The following is an 18,391-nucleotide window of genomic DNA, read 5'->3' on the forward strand; positions in this document are numbered from 1 at the left end:
TGTATATCACATGTATGATGAGGACACACCGGGGTAGAGCTCCGTGTATATCACATGTATGATGAGGACACACCGGGGAAGAGCTCCGTGTATATCACATGTATGATGAGGACACACCGGGGTAGAGCTCCGTGTATATCACATGTATGATGAGGACACACCGGGGAAGAGCTCCGTGTATATCACATGTATGATGAGGACACACCGGGGTAGAGCTCCGTGTATATCGCATGTATGATGAGGACACACCGGGGTAGAGCTCAGTGTATATCACATGTATGATGAGGACACACCGGGGAAGAGCTCAGTGTATATCACATGTATGATGAGGACACACCGGGGTAGAGCTCCGTGTATATCACATGTATGATGAGGACACACCGGGGTAGAGCTCCGTGTATATCACATGTATGATGAGGTCACACCGGGGTAGAGCTCCGTGTATATCACATGTATGATGAGGACACACCGGGGTAGAGCTCCGTGTATATCACATGTATGATGAGGACACACCGGAGTAGAGCTCCGTGTATATCACATGTATGATGAGGACACACCGGGGTAGAGCTCCGTGTATATCACATGTATGATGAGGACACACCGGGGTAGAGCTCCGTGTATATCACATGTATGATGAGGACACACCGGGGTAGAGCTCAGTGTATATCACATGTATGATGAGGACACACCGGGGTAGAGCTCAGTGTATATCACATGTATGATGAGGACACACCGGGGTAGAGCTCTGTGTATATCACATGTATGATGAGGACACACCGGGGTAGAGCTCCGTGTATATCACATGTATGATGAGGACACACCGGGGTAGAGCTCAGTGTATATCGCATGTATGATGAGGTCACACCGGAGTAGAGCTCCGTGTATATCGCATGTATGATGAGGTCACACCGGAGTAGAGCTCCGTGTATATCACATGTATGATGAGGACACACCGGGGTAGAGCTCCGTGTATATCGCATGTATGATGAGGACACACCGGGGTAGAGCTCCGTGTATATCACATGTATGATGAGGACACACCGGGGTAGAGCTCCGTGTATATCACATGTATGATGAGGACACACCGGGGTAGAGCTCCGTGTATATCACATGTATGATGAGGTCACACCGGGGTAGAGCTCTGTGTATATCACATGTATGATGAGGACACACCGGAGTAGAGCTCCGTGTATATCACATGTATGATGAGGACACACCGGAGTAGAGCTCCGTGTATATCACATGTATGATGAGGACACACCGGAGTAGAGCTCCGTGTATATCTTGTGAACGCTGAACTTTCCTCCCACCTCTCATCTAACTTGCTCTTTGACAATCTACAATCTGGTTTCCGTCCCCACCATTCCTCTGAGACAGCCCTGACCAAAATCATTACCGACCTACTTACCGCCAAAGCTAACGGACAATACTCTGTACTCCTCCTGCTAGACCTCTCCTCTGTAGTGATGAGGGAGTATACTCGTTGCTCGGGTTTTCCCCAGCACGCTCGGATGATCTCCAAGTATTTGTTATTGCTCGGAGATATAGTTTTCATCGCCTCAGCAGCATGATTTACGATTGCTGGACAGGCTGAATACATGTGGGAATTCCTTAACAAACAGGCATTCCTCACATGTATTCAGCGTATGTGGCAGCTGTAAATCATGCAACTGAGGCAATGAAAACTATATATCTGAGCAACAACAAATACTCAGATATCACCCGAGTGTGCTCAGGAAAACCCGAGCAACGAGTATACTCACTCATCACTAGTCCTCTGCTTTCCACACAGTTGACCACTGCCTCCTACTACAGATCCTCTCCTCCTTTGGCATCAAAGACCTCGCCCTATCCTGGATCTTCTCGTACCTTTCCAACCGCACATTCAGCGTCTCCCACTCCCACACCACCTCCTCATCCCACCCTCTCTCTGTTGGAGTCCCCCAAGGCTCTGTTCTAGGACCCTTCCACTTCTCAATCTATTCACTTGGCCTGGGACAACTCATAAAGTCCCATGGATTCCAGTACCACCTTTATGCTGATGACACTCAGATCTACCTCTCTGGCCCAGACGTCACCTATCTGCTCTCCAGAATCCCAGAGTGTCTATCGGCCATATCCTCCTTCTTCTCCTCTCACTTCCTTAATCTCAATGTGGACAAATCTGAACTCATCATCTTTCCTCCATCCCACAAATCTTCCTTACTTGACCTATCTATCTCAGTCAATGACATCATGCTTTCCCCCGTACCGGAAATCCGCTGCCTTGGAGTAACCCTTGACTTCTGCCCTGTCCTTCAAACTACACATCCAAGCTCTTTCCACCTCCTGTCGCCTCCAGCTCAAAAATATCTCCAGAATCTGTCCTTTCCTCAACCATCAATCTACTAAAATGCTTGTGTATGCCCTCATCATCTCCCGCCTTGACTACTGCAACATCCTTTTCTGTGGCCTCCCTGCTAACACCCTTGCACCTCTCCAGTCCATCCTTAACTCTGCTGGCCAACTAATTTATCTCTCTCTGCAGTCCATAAAAAAACAAGAAAAAAGCTGAATGGCACTAGGAAACAGGTGAGTACTCACTGTTTGAGCAGTCTTAGCAGAGTCCAGTAGGATGAGCTGAGTCGACAACCCAACCAAACGGTAATCCACTGGAATAAGGCGTGCTTGCTTGAAAAAACATGAGTGGAAATCCAGACAGGAAGAAAATAGCAGCACCACACAAGTCTTCCAGTAAAAAAAAAGTTGTCCTTTATTTTAACAACGTGCTGTAGACATGGTTACAGAGGGCAGGATAATTGCAAGACAAACTGGTTAGGTTAATGGACTATGGCCGTTTCGCGTCGTATACGCTTCAACGGATCCAGATGAAGCGTATACCACACGAAACGGCTGTTTGGATTTCATCTCTCTCCTCGCTACTCCTTCGCTTCCCCCCTCTGCAAATCTCTTCACTGGCTCCCATTCCCTCAGCGTATCCAGTTCACATTACTAATACTGACCTACAAAGCCATCCATAACCTGTCTCCTCCATATATCTCCGAACTAATCTCCCGATATCTTCCCTCACGTGATCTCCGGTCCTCCCAAGACCTCCTACTCTCCTCCACACTTATCTGCCCCTCACCCAATCGCCTCAAAGACTTCTCCCGAATATCCCCCATCCTCTGGAACTCTCTGCCCCAACACGTCCGACTATCAACCACATTCGGATCCTTCATACGGAACCTGAAAACCCATCTCTTCAGGAAAGCCTACAGCCTGTACTGACCCCACTGCCTCCTCATCACTACCGGAGCTACCGCCTCACCACCATCGGAGCTCCTGCAACCCTCAACCTACTGTCTCCTTCCCCATAATCCTGTAGAATGTAAACCCGCGGGGGCCGGGTCCTCGCCCCTCTGTACCAGTCTGTCATTGTTAGTTTACTGTAAGTGATATCTGTAATTTGTATGTAACCCCTTCTCATGTACAGCACCATGGAATCAATGCTGCTATATAAATAAATGATAATACATAATAAATAATATATCACATGTATGATGGGGTAACACCAGGGTAGAGCTCCGTGTATATCACATGTATGATGAGTTCACACTGGGGTAGAGCTCCATGTATATCACATGTAATAAAGAATAATAATTTTATTTCTATGGCGTCAACATATTTGAGGGGGGGTCTAGTACTGAACCCTGAGGAACCCTGAAAGTAAGAGGAGGTGACTTAAGGCTGAACACTGAGGAACTCCGATAGTAAGAGTATGGGGTCTACTACTGAACCTTGAGGAACCTTGAAAGTAAGAGCAGGTGGCCTAAGGCCGATCACTGAGGAACCCTGACAGTAAGAGCAGGTGGCCTAAGGCTGATCACTGAGGAACCTTGACAGTAAGAGCAGGTGGCCTGAGGCCGATCACTGAGGAACCCTGACAGTAAGAGCAGGTGGCCTAAGGCCGATCACTGAGGAACCCTGACAGTAAGAGCAGGTGGCCTAAGGCCGATCACTGAGGAACCCTGACAGTAAGAGCAGGTGGCCTAAGGCCGATCACTGAGGAACCCTGACAGTAAGAGCAGGTGGCCTAAGGCCGATCACTGAGGAACCTTGACAGTAAGAGCAGGTGGCCTAAGGCCGATCACTGAGGAACCCTGACAGTAAGAGCAGGTGGCCTAAGGCCGATCACTGAGGAACCCTGACAGTAAGAGCAGGTGGCCTAAGGCCGATCACTGAGGAACCCTGACAGTAAGAGCAGGTGGCCTAAGGCCGATCACTGAGGAACCCTGACAGTAAGAGCAGGTGGCCTAAGGCTGATCACTGAGGAACCTTGACAGTAAGAGCAGGTGGCCTAAGGCCGATCACTGAGGAACCCTGACAGTAAGAGGAGGGGATCTGGAACTGAGCCTTGAGGAGCCCTGACAGAAAGGAGAGGGGGCCATCGACTGAACTATGATATTAAGAAGAGGGAGCCTAGGCCTGAACATTGAGTCTTGAGGTACCCCAACAGTAAAAGGAGGGGGCCTAATGCTGAACCCAAGAACAATTAGTATATACCAAACATGGAATCTTTCAGTATCAATGGGATCTGTTCACACTTGACATGAATGATGAGGTCACACCAGGGCACAGCTTTGCCGGCGTCATATCTGATGTCTGGAGACTTTGGTTCTCTGTTGCAGGAAGGAGTTTCCGGGAGGAGCAGTGCGAGGCTTTCAACGGTTTCAATCACAGCACAAATCGCCTGACGTCCACCGTAGGATGGGTCCCCAAATACTCCGGGGTTTCACCGAAGGATAAATGCAAGCTCATCTGCAGAGCCAATGGCACCGGATACTTCTATGTGCTGGCACCAAAGGTTAGTTCAATGTCGGAGAACTGTATACAGCACTGAGGGGGCGTAGAGGGCAGCACCGAGCATGGAGAGGGGGAGATGGGAGAGCAGCATCAAGTATGTGGGCAGCACTGGGTACAGCACTGAGTATTGGGGGCAGAACGGTTTCACTATATGCTACCAGTTCAGACCAGCATGTGGCTCAGGGGAAGATGCTGCTGCTTGGCTGGGGAGACATTCCATCGTGTTACCACGCTGCTCTTTCTTGTCAATGTACCGTATTTGATAAATATTTAACATATTTTTTCATCCTCTGCAAATGCCTCGTATTTTCTGGGCCTTGTGGTGTGCTCCGTTGGCATCTCATGTAGCCACATTGTGACCTTAGATGAGTCTATAATGTCGCCTCCACCTGACATTGTGATTCCTCCACCATACAGGTCATTGATGGGACCCCGTGTGCCCCCGACTCCACCTCTGTGTGCGTACAAGGCAAATGCATCAAAGCCGGATGTGATGGCCAACTGGGATCCAAAAAGAAATTTGACAAATGCAGAGTATGTGGAGGGGACAATAAGAGCTGCAAGAAGATCTCTGGACTTTTTACTAAACCCATGTGAGTATCCTTGTTCTGCACAATTGCGAAGACTTGCGATCTTATATTTAGAGGCGTGCACTCTGGGGGCCGGGAGCCATAGGAAAAACAAAATAGGCACTTCTAGGTGGTGGCTGTCACGAACCCCACAGGGGATCAGTCAGCGGATGGCACAACACACTCAGTGGGATGGTAAAGGGGAGAGGAAGACCCTAACAACAGGGAATGAGGGATGGGATAACTTCTAAGCTCCAACCTGAGCCTGTCCCTACACTCCCCTAACTCCCTAAGTGGGTCCTTCCCCCCACCGCCATCATGAACCTCGTCCATCGCTGTCTCCTCACACTGACCTGGCTGGTGCACTGGACAGCAAGGCCGCTAGCCTCACCACTGCAGTTGGCACAACACAGGAGGAGGGGTAACAAGCACGAGACAGACAAGGTAAAAACAAATTTAGTTCCAGACTCCACTGCCAAGCTCAATACCGCAGAGCAGGGGTGTCAAACTGCATTCCTCGAGAGCCGCAAGCCATGCGTGTTTTCAAGATTTCCTTAGCATTGCACAAGGTGCTGTAATCATGATATGTGTAGGTGATTAAATTATCACCTGTGCATTACAAGGAAATCCTGAAAACATGACCTGTTTGCAGCCCTTGAGGAATGCAGTTTGACACCCCTGCCGCAGAGGACATGGAAACAGAACCCCGAACTCCAGAAGTAGCTGACACCAGAGAGCTGCGTCTGCAGGTCGGGTCTCCCTCTATCACCAACAGTCAGCTGATGCATCAGGTGACTATGTAAAGGATGGTGGGAGTGGTCGCTACCCACATCAGCTGACCAGCAACAACAGCTGCAGGAAGCTGCCAGCAAGAAAAACTGACATTAGCCCCTGCTGGCCTGAAAGGAAAAAGGCTGCATTTAAATTATAGTGGACCCAGAGATGCCATAAATCCAAAAATGGATTGTGACAGCGGCATATCCCCCATATTAAGAGATTCTTATCATAATGGTCTTGCCGATCTTGGTGGTGACATCTTTCATCTGCCGCCACTTCACGGTTTGGTCAGGGATTCATTGCTTTGTTTTACTTTTTTTCTTGTAATGTACAGCATGGAGCCTCAGTAACCCATGTGTCTTCTTTTCTCTGTAGACACGGATATAATTTTGTGGTCACGGTTCCTGCTGGTGCCAGTAATTTGGATGTGAGACAACGCGGGTATAAAGGTCTCATCAATGACGATAATTACCTGGCCGTGAAGAATGGACAAGGTCGTTACCTGCTAAATGGGAATTACATTGTGTCTGCGGTGGAGAGGGACATCCTGGTACGTGGGAGTCTCCTGAAGTATACTGGCACCGGCACAGCCATGGAGGCATTACAAGCTGTCAGCGTGATCCATGAGCCGCTGACTATAGAGGTCTTGTGTGTTGGGAAGATGACGCCTCCACGACTGAGATACTCCTTCTACATCACAAGGGAGAAGAAGGACAGTAAAAGTGCACAGGTGATAAGCAATAGTCTTGCTGCTCTCGCACCTTCACCGCCCCGACCCAGGCCCCAGTCTTACTGGACAGCAGGTAGTTGGAGACCATGCTCCGTCTCCTGTGGTGATGGCCAGCAGATTCGCTTAGTGGAATGTCGAGACCCTTGGGAACAGCTGGCATCAGATTGCCCGTCTTCTCTCCGTCCACCTGAAATAAGGACCTGTGGTGACCCATGTCCAGTGTGGGAGACTGGAGAATGGACCGGGTGTTCGAAGACCTGCGGTCGAGGATTTAAGAGACGACAATTACGGTGCACTGCTGGAGGTGGGGTGCCCTTACCAAGAGAGCACTGCACATTGAAGCGAAAACCTCAGGAACTAGACTTCTGTGTCCTGCGCCCATGTTAGTCCAAAGAAGAGCGCAGAACAGGCAAATAACTCTGAGACATGTAAAGCCGGGCATGGCATCGAGTTATGGGGGATGGGCTAGGCACAGGCCTGGATGATGGTGACCCAGATTTTAGTGCCACAAAGACTCTTTTACATTGTGACGCTAGAGTGGACAAAGTTCCGGACATCTGAAGGTTAAGGCTTGGCACTTTTCTTAGCGGCGGGTTCTGTATTGTTTCTGGATAATTCTGTATGTCACACTCACTACTGGCTCCAAAATGACGGCTCCTCTTCTTCAGTCAGTTGCTGAGCCTGTGCAGAAGTTTTGTCACTGTGTGGTCAGTCACCTCTCTACTTTACTGCTCAGTATGAGGAGATCTAGAATCTGACCAAGTCATCAAAAGGAGGCAGCCAAAGTCCCAACACAACCGTAATCCAAAACCATAGCATTGCCCCATGTGCACGGCAGCGCCTGTGACCACTATGGGGCTAGTGAAACTAGAAACCCAACCACCCATGCCGTGGGTGACAACCTTCATTCATGGGTCAATGAAGGATAAGAGAATAATCATAAGTTTTGCAATCTCAATGCAATTGAAAAACCCCACAGCTTCACTCCTTGGGGGCAGTCATGGCCAGTGTGATTCTCTGGTGCAATGCACCGTGGCTGGACCACCTCAGAGACAGTCATAATGGCTGGTCTAATCCTCGGCTGTGGTCACCAAGGTTGCTGCGAATCTCAAGGACAGTCATCGTAGCTAGTGTGATTTTCAGGTGCGATCATCCTCAGGTCTGCTCCTGACACTGGTCTGACACTAAGGTGTCTGCAGTGATCCTCAGGGGTGATCATCGTGGCTGGTCTGATACTCAGGTGTGGTGATCCTCAGGGGCAATCATCATGGTTAGGCCGGCGTCACACTACTGTAGAATAAGGCTGAATGCTCTACAAGAAAACATCGCATAGCAATCGGCCCAGTGTTAATCTATGGGGCAGCTCACATCAGTTTTTTTTCTCAGGCGTATTCGATATGCGTGTAAAGTCGCAGCATGCTGCGATTGTCACCGAGACTCGGCCGAGACTCGCCAATGCAAGCGTATGGGTGTGAGACAAAAAAATCGCACAGCAGTCCTGTCCAATTTTTACACACATTTCTCCTTTGAAAAACCAGCAATTCATCTGCCGTGAACAGAGTGACAGAATAGAATAGATATAATAGGTATATACACGTAGAATACATAGATATATAGATGTCAGTGACACACATATATATATGTATATATATATATATATCTTACACGGATAGAAGAAAAGCCAGCAATTCATCTGCCGTGTACTGTAAAATCACTGCAGGAGCCGACAGGATAGGAGAGATGGATTACACACAATAAATACATATAGAATAGGTAGATATATAGACGTCAGTGACAAATACAATTAGTAAAGTGTGTGCAGCTTACTGTACATGTGTTTAATTATTAAAAGATTATTTTTCAAGAAAAAAGGTGTGGGCTCCTGCATAATTTTCTTAACCAGCAGAGGGAAAGCCGATGGCTGGGGCCGATGTTTATAGCCTGAGAAGGGGGTAAAAGCCATGGAGTTTCCCAGGCTTTTAATATCAGTTCACGGCTGTATACTTAGCCTTTACTGGCTACTAAAATGGGAGGCCTAAAAAAACTACATAGGGTCCCCTTATAATTAATAACCAGCAAAGGCTAGGCAGACAGCTGCAGGCTGATATTAATAGCCTAGGAAGGAGCCATGGATACTGGCCATCCAAGGGTAAAAACATCAGCTCTCAGCCACCCCAGAAAAGGCGTATTTATAGGACCAATTCTGGCACTTAGCCTCGCTCTTCCCACTTGCCCTGTAGCGGTGGCAAGTGGGGTGATAGTTGGGGGGTTGATGTCACATTTGTATTATCAGGTCACATCAAGCCCACAGGTTAGTAATGGAGAGGCGTCAATAAGACTGGTACAAATCTATTTGTCCCATGATGGTTCTAGCTCAGCTACATCTAGCTGGCAGGCTGCATGATTGCATGATGCGACCATACAACCTGTCATCCAGCAGAGACACTGAGCAGCGTCTGCTCAGTGTCTCCCTGTGAACTGCTATTATCTGTCTGACAGCACTGCAAGTGTGAGAAAATTAGAAGAGTATAAGGTGGCACACACAGCTTGTAGAGAAGAGGATGTGCTAGCTGAACTGGAAATATCCAAAATCAAACGCAGTCAAGATGAATCAGCCACACTCTCAGTCAAGTATTGCTGCTTAACTTTTTTGTCAATCACAAAAAAAATCCTTTTCCTTATTGTGGTGTAATTTTTCACATGAATTAAATTATTCACCTTCCATATGACAGAGTGTGGCTGATTCAACATGACAGCGTGAGAAAGTTCTCATGCTCACGTTGCCATCAGAAAGGTCCTGGGAGTTCACAGCCAATGAACTCTCTTCACCTATCTGATGTCAGCACGAGCTCCGTGCGAAATTTTCCCACGGCACTCATGGTGCCATCAGACAGGTAATAGGAGTTGACAGGGAGACACTGAGCACACGCTGCTCAAGGTCTCTGTCGGATGACAGGCTGTATGGTGGCATCATGCAACCATGCAGACTGCCATCTAGATGTAGCAGAGCTAGATCTGTCATGGGACAAATGGATTATCTTCTCTGCAGAAAGGTTAGGAATATTGTTCTTTGTTATTTTAACTCTTTGGCAGGAGACAATGACGTCTCTGGAATGGTCGATATTGTAAGTATGGTTTAATTGAGATTTCTCTCTGGGTGTCTGTCTTTTATACAATAGGGTTAGTAATGGGGGCATTGTATTGACGCCTCTCCATTACTAACCTCTGGGCTTGATGTCACCTGACAATACAAAGGTGACATCAACCCCGCCCACTATCACCCCACTTGCCACTGCTACGGGGCAAGTGGGAAGAGTGAGGCTAAGTGCCAGAATTGGCGCATCTTAGAGATGCGCCTTTTCTGGGGTGGCTGAGAGCTGATGTTTTTAGCCTGGTGGGGGGGGGGGGCAGTATCCATGGCTCCTTCCTAGGCTAATAATATCACCCCACAGCTGTCTGCATAGCCTTTGCTGGTTATTAATTATAGGGCACCCTATGTCATATTTTGGGGGGAGAGGGGGCCCGTTTTAATAGCCAGTAACGGCTAAGGATACATATGTGAGCTGATATTAATAGCCTAGGAAGCTCCATGGGTATTACCCATTCCCAGGCTATATACATCTGCCCCCATTCGTCGGCTTTCCCTCTGCTGGTTAAGAAAATCACGCTTAAACCCACAGCGTTTTTTTTTCTTCAGAAAAATAATCTTATTAATTAAATAAATGTACAGTAAGCTGCACACACACTGTACTAATTGTACTCGTCATAGACATCTGTATATCTACCTATTCTATGCATATAGACTGTATGTAATCCATCTCTTCTATCCTGTTGGCTCCTGTATTTTACAGTACGCTGCAGTTGAATTTACAACTTTTCGTCTATCTGCAATATATACAGGGTGGGCCATTTATATGGATACACCTGGGTGGGCCAATTATAGTGTTGCATTAAAAAATGGCCGATTCCAAAATGGCCGCCATGGTCACCACCCATCTTGAAACGCTTCCCCCCTCCCATATAATAATGTGCCACAAACAGGAAGTCGATATCACCAACCATTCCCATTTTATTTAGGTGTATCCATACAAATGGCCCCACCCTGTATATATGTATGTGTGTGTGTGTATATATATATATATATATATATATATATATATAAAATGGAACAGCACATATATTAGTCCTTGGGTGCACGAGCCTCCTCTGCAATCTATCCACTTTGCAATAGTTACAATACCATTAGAAAAAAGCAGGCATGTGGGTCTAAGTAAGTAACCGCAGAACTTCACCTGAAGAAGGAGTGCTGCCTGCTTCTTATATATATACACGATACGATACGATACACTTTATTGATCCCGTGGGAAATTATGGTATCACAGCAGCACAACTTAACTCATAAAAATCATAAAGGAATTACATAGTTGACATGACAGTATATATATAAGTATGTGAGTGACATCTTTATATCTATTCTATGTGTATAAATCTATTCTATTGTAACCTGTCACATTGTGATTTAATTGTATTCGGCAGACGAATTGCCGGCTTTATATCTATATTTATCCATCTTATCTATCTATTATCCACCTATTATCTATCTATCTATGATCTATTATTTATAATTATCTATCATCTATTATCTATACAGTATATTTTATATCTATTATGTATCTATTATCTATATATTATCTATTATTTATACTTATATATCATCTATTATCTTTATTATCTAGCTATCTATTATCTATATATTATTTATCTGTCTATCTATTATCTATTTGTTATCTATTATCTATGTCTTATCTTATCTTACTTATCTTTCCATCTGTGTTTTGAAGAATATTTCCTTTGAAAACAATGCGCAAATGACAATTGCTCTATGTAAAGCTCATGTTAAATCGCACTGCATTCAGATGTAAATCGGCTGCTAGGTGTGAAAAATTGGATTGTACTTGCATGACTCTCGCATTACACTTGTGCGACTCTCGTCAGTGAGACTCGGATGGATTTTTCATACGTTTAGTGTGACTCCAGCCTTATTTTCATACTCAGAAACGTGAAGTGATCCTCTGTGGTTACGCTCATCATAGCTGGTGTAGTTCTTGGGCGCTGTAATCCTCAGGGGGTGGTAATCATGGTAGGTCTGTTCTTCAGATGTGTGATCCTCAGGGGCAATCATCATGGGTTGGTCTGTTCCTTGGATGTGTGATCCTCAGCGGCAATCATCATGGTTGATCTGTTCCTCAGATGTGTGATCCTCAGGGAAAAACATCATGGTTGGTCTGTACCTCAGATGTGTGATCCTCAGGGACAATCATCATGGTAGGTCTGTACCTCAGATGTGTGATCCTCAGGGGAAACCATCATGGTAGGTTTGTTACTTACATGTGTGATCCTTAGGGGCAAACATCATGGTTGGTCTGTTCCTCTGATATGTGATCCTCAGGGGGTAGTATTCATGGTAGGTCTGTTCCTCGGATGCAGTGATCCTTAGGGTCAACCATCATGGTTGAACTGTTCCTCAGATGTGTGATCCTCAGGGGCAACCATCATGGTAGGTCTGTTCCTCAGATGTGTGATCCTCAGGGTCAATCATCATGGTTGAACTGTTCCTCTGATATGTGATCCTCGGGGTGGTAACCATGGTAGGTCTGTTCCTCGGATGCAGTGATCCTCAGGGGCAACCATCATGGTAGGTCTGTTCCTCAGGTGTGTGATCCTCAGGGTCAATCATCATAGTTGAACTGTTCCTCAGATGTGTGATCCTCAGGGGCAACCATCATGGTAGGTCTGTTCCTCAGATGTGTGATCCTCAGGGTCAATCATCATAGTTGAACTGTTCCTCAGATGTGTGATCCTCAGGGGCAACCATCATGGTAGGTCTGTTCCTCAGATGTGTGATCCTCAGGGTCAATCATCATAGTTGAACTGTTCCTCAGATGTGTGATCCTCAGGGTCAATCATCATGGTTGAACTGTTCCTCAGATGTGTGGTCCTCAGGGGCAAACATCATGGTTGGACTGTTCCTCAGATGTGTGATCCTCAGGGTCAATCATCATGGTTAGTCTGACCCTCGGGTTGAGAGTTCCCTTCTCCTGTAACACTGTAACATTAATAAGGGAGAGGGAAGTCCGCCAAAGGGTTTTAGCCACTTCTCTGCTTGAATTGGCTGCATGGTACCTGTTGTGCTTGGGTAGCAGAGCTGGGTGAAGGTGCCGTTTTTGAGACCTGTGACAGCAGGGTGCTTTGTTATATGAAGGCGTCATGGAGATGTGTCGCACTCGGTGCGTAAGTTTACTATAGTGTTTGCCCAATGGATATTGGGTCATACATGAGGGTAAAAGTAAAGGTTTGTAAAGATGAGGTAGGTGATGACAACAAAGAAATGAGCAGATCTCTCGTCACTATTAGAAATGTGCACATGGACTAAAATTGCACAATTCTGTTCTGTCAGGTTCTTATAGCACACTGACACCGGATTATTAACAGCACGGTGGGATCAACCATCCTCCAGATAAATCTACCATGTATCATCGGTACGGGATGGTGGAGAAGGCTTTAGCTATCAGGAATGGATGTACTGTCGTGTCATTCACAGCAATGAGCCTTCGTCAGCCAACGCGTTTCATCCATTGGAGTTAATGTGACTTGTCAATCATATTAGTCCTCCGTGAAGTGAGTGATCTGTTTACGGGTGCTACGTTCAGGCTGTCCATTCTAGGTCCTTTAGATAAACATTCGCCACCAGGCCGGGATTACCACTGATTATCTGGTCACTCTCTGATATTGACGTTCTTATTATCTGGTCACTTTGACCAGAAAACCAGCAGATGCTCAATATTACAGAGTGATCACATAATCATGAGATCCTTACTATAAGAGTGACAAGACTGATACATTGGACTCAGTGATTATCTGGTCACTAATACAGAGGATCCGATGATTATCTGGTCACCAATGCAGAGGATCCGGTGATTATCTGGTCACTAATACAGAGGATCCGGTGATTATCTGGTCACTAATACAGAGGATCCGGTGATTATCTGGTCACTATTACAGAGGATCCGGTGATTATCTGGTCACTAATACAGAGGATCCGGTGATTATCTGGTCACTATTACAGAGGATCCGGTGATTATCTGGTCACTAATACAGAGAATCCGGTGATTATCTGGTCACTAATACAGAGGATCCGGTGATTATCTGGTCACTATTACAGAGGATCCGGTGATTATCTGGTCACTAATACAGAGGATCCGGTGATTATCTGGTCACTATTACAGAGGATCCGGTGATTATCTGGTCACTAATACAGAGGATCCGGTGATTATCTGGTCACTAATACAGAGGATCCGGTGATTATCTGGTCACTATTACAGAGGATCCGGTGATTATCTGGTCACTAATACAGAGGATCCGGTGATTATCTGGTCACTAATACAGAGGATCCGGTGATTATCTGGTCACTATTACAGAGGATCCGGTGATTATCTGGTCACTAATACAGAGAATCCGATGATTATCTGGTCACTATTACAGAGGATCCGGTGATTATCTGGTCACTATTACAGAGGATCCGGTGATTATCTGGTCACTAATACAGAGGATCCGGTGATTATCTGGTCACTATTACAGAGGATCCGGTGATTATCTGGTCACTATTACAGAGGATCCGGTGATTATCTGGTCACTAATACAGAGGATCCGGTGATTATCTGGTCACTAATACAGAGGATCCGGTGATTATCTGGTCACTATTACAGAGGATCCGGTGATTATCTGGTCACTAATACAGAGGATCCGGTGATTATCTGGTCACTATTACAGAGGATCCGGTGATTATCTGGTCACCAATACAGAGGATCCGGTGATTATCTGGTCACCAATAAAGAGGATCCGGTGATTATCTGGTCACTATTACAGAGGATCCGGTGATTATCTGGTCACTATTACAGAGGATCCGGTGATTATCTGGTCACTATTACAGAGGATCCGGTGATTATCTGGTCACTATTACAGAGGATCCGGTGATTATCTGGTCACTATTACAGAGGATCCGGTGATTATCTGGTCACTATTACAGAGGATCCGGTGATTATCTGGTCACTATTACAGAGGATCCGGTGATTATCTGGTCACTAATACAGAGGATCCGGTGATTATCTGGTCACTATTACAGAGGATCCGGTGATTATTTGCTTTATTTATAGGACCCAGTTGGACTACTCTCTCTACTGTCCAATGTGCGTCAGATGTGGGTCGGTGATCTCCTGCCACTGGTGATCTCCTGCCACTAGTGATCTCCTGCCACTGGTGATCTCCTGCCACTAGTGATCTCCTGCCACTGGTAATCTCCTGCCACTGGTAATCTCCTGCCACTGATCCCCCTGTACAGACTGAGGAGGGGGTTTCGTGCCGGTATTGGGGGCTGTGCGGTGGCTCCTACAGTGGAGGACTCTGTTCTGTATTATATGTTTGTTTGTTTTTGTACATTTATTTTGAAATTTTTGATAAAACAGACGATCCATGGTAAAAATCTGTATACTGTGTATACCCTGTATAGGCAGAGTGATCGAGAATAAACCCCTCCGAAAACTAATGATTGATGGTTCTTATATACAGAAAACCAAATGTCTGACACCAAGAATTCCACATAAGTCACCACAATACATCTAATCTCCACCAACAACAGCATTACTGCGTACAGCTCCGGCAAAAATGAAGAGACCACTGCAGAATGTCCAGTTTGTCTGATTTTCCTCTTTAGGCCGGTTTCACACGTCAGTGGCTCCTGTGAGGTGACAGTTTCCTCACGTACTGGAGCCACTGACTCACGTAGACACATTGAAATCAATGTGTCTCTGCACATGTCAGCGTGTTTTCACGGACCGTGTGTCCGTGTGCAAAACACGGAGACATGTTAGTGTTCATGGGAGCGCACGGATTACACGGACCCATTAAAGTCAATGGGTCCGTGTAAACATGTACCGCACATGGACGTTGTCCGTGTGCAGTCCGTGTGCCGTGCAGGAGACAGCGCTACAGTAAGCGCTGTCCCCCCCACTGGTGCTGAATCCGCCATTCATATCTTCCCTGCAGCAGCGTTCGCTGGAGAGAAGAAATGAAAAATCCTTTTTTTTGTTTTTTCGTGTTTAAAATAAAGATCCATGTCCCCAACCCCCTCCCACCCCCTGTGCGCCCCCCCGCTGTTAATAAAATACTCACCCGGCTCCCTCGCAGCGTCCTGTCCTCGCCGCAGCTTCTCCTGTATGAGCGGTCACGTGGGGCCGCCGATTACTGTCATGAATATGTGGCTCCACCTCCCATAGGGGCGGAGCCGCATATTCATTTCTGTAATGGGCGGCACCACGTGACCGCTCATACAGGTGAAGGTGCGGCCAGGACAGGAAGCAGCGCCAGCCAGCGAGGGAGCCGGGTGAGTATTTTAAGAACAGCGGGGGGGCGCACAGGGGGTGGGAGGGGGGTGGGGACATGGATCTTTATGTTAAACATGATTATTCATATCTTCTCTACAGCAAACGCTGCTGGACAGAAGATATAAATGGCGGCTTCAGCACCAGATGCAGGGGACAGCGCTTATCTCTAGCGCTGTCTCCTGCACGCTCCATGTGGTACCCAGTCTGCACATGGGCGGCACGTGTGCCACACGGATGGCCTACGTGAGCTCATGGACACACGGACACGGATAATTCTGGTACCAATTTTTCCAGTACCGGAATTATCTGGACGTGTGAGACTGCCCTTATAGGTATAATTTTGAGTAAAATGTAAATTGTTCTTTTATTCTATAAATTACTGACGTCTCCGAAGTTCCAAGCAATACATTTTGTGTTTATTTTAGGAAAATGAGAAATGGTCAAAATAACAAAAAAAATGCAGACCTCAAATAATGCACAAAAAAAAAGTTGATAATCATTTAGAAACAGCAATACTAATATTTTACCTCAGGAAGAGTTCAGAAATCAATATTGTGTGGAATAACCATGATTGTTAATCCCTGCTTTCCTGCGTCTTGGCAGCTTTCCTCCAGTCTCTCTGCTCCTGGGTGACCTTATCCCACTCCTGGTACAATAATGTCAGCCGTTCTTCTTGATTTGATGGCTTGTGACGATCCATCATCCTCCTGATTACATTACAGAGGTTTTCACTGGGGTTCAGGTCTGGAGATTGGGCGGCCATGACAGGGGTGTGATGTGGTGGTCTCTTAACTTTTCTCACAGCTGTATACATTACTGATCCTGAGTTACATTCTGTAGATCTTTTATTATAAAAAAATGAAAAACATAACAATAATAATAGCAGAAAATAATCAGTATACTGAACACTGGTCCAGCCGCTCATTCTCTCCTCTCACACATATTATATACAGAACAATAACTACTTTGACCTTCTGGTCCGGTCACCAAACAAAATAATAATAACAAATAAAATAAACAATGGCAAACAAAAACTATATACATGAACTTTTTTTTTTTTTTAATTTTTTTTTTAGATAAAAATAAAATAACCACAAAATAAACAAATATATACAATATTAAGCTATCCTTCATTCCCAACCCCCCTCACTGACCTGAGAGCTGGTCCTGCGTCTCATGCCTCAGTCCAGGTCCAACATCCATAGGCCAGATCAGGCAGTGCCAGTTTTCCCCCAAACAACCCAGTGTCCCATAGATCCACAAGATAATCCCACCTCCCCCCTTTTCCCACCACCCAACCTAACACCTACACCCAAATCTATATCCCTATATACAATATATACATTATATACAGCAGCACACACCACAATAATTACAAATCACGAAGCCCAAGTTCGGCGCCTGCAGCCCTACATCACTGTATAATGATCAAACAAAACAAAAATCTACAGTGTCAGCAGCAGCCCACCACCAGGAAAGGAGATGACCAGACTTGGGCACACTAAAAGAAAAGCCCCTCCAGAGGAGAGCGGCCCTCCGTGCGCCCAGTCTCCCATACTCCAGAGAGTGCACCTTCACCAGGTCACCGAGTATGGTCCTAAACACATCTTCCACTGGGAGGATTTTTCATTGCGTCGATACTAAGCACCGTGCGTTCCACGTGTGATACCTAACCACTGCGCTAACTAGAAATAAGGTGCAGCGGTCCCAACCACCAAGGTCTCCGAATGCTCCATAGGCCCATTCCGCATAGGAGAGACCGGCCAGTCGAGACCAGCCAATGAAGGCACCCACCCTGTTGTACACCTCTGTGTTGAAGGGACAATGAAGCAGGAAGTGGTCCATGCTTTCTAGCAAGGTACCACAATGCACCCGAGGACAATTCCTGTCCTCAGAGCTCCTACACTTCAGATTGTCCTTCACACACAGTTTCCCATGGAAGCAGCGCCAAGCCAAGTCCCAAAACTTCGAGGGGATCCTGATAGAATTCAAAAGATGCAGACCCATCCCAAGATCCCGACTTGGGCAGT

The 18,391-nt window shown here is 46.4% G+C and overlaps 1 protein-coding gene across 1 annotated transcript in view; it reads left to right on the forward strand.

Moving 5' to 3' along the window:
* ADAMTS15 (ADAM metallopeptidase with thrombospondin type 1 motif 15) overlaps positions 1-9,013 on the forward strand; it is a 199,004-nt gene extending 189,991 nt beyond the window's left edge. The window contains exons 6-8 of the mRNA XM_069743105.1: positions 4,671-4,846; positions 5,263-5,438; positions 6,567-9,013. Of these exons, the coding sequence (XP_069599206.1) occupies positions 4,671-4,846; positions 5,263-5,438; positions 6,567-7,308 (1,094 nt within the window). The 3' untranslated portion in view covers positions 7,309-9,013. The remainder of the gene's footprint in view (positions 1-4,670; positions 4,847-5,262; positions 5,439-6,566) is intronic.
* Positions 9,014-18,391: the final 9,378 nt, after the last annotated feature.

The sequence above is a fragment of the Ranitomeya imitator genome, chromosome 10 (genome assembly GCF_032444005.1).
Source record: "Ranitomeya imitator isolate aRanImi1 chromosome 10, aRanImi1.pri, whole genome shotgun sequence".
Lineage (NCBI taxonomy): Eukaryota > Metazoa > Chordata > Amphibia > Anura > Dendrobatidae > Ranitomeya > Ranitomeya imitator.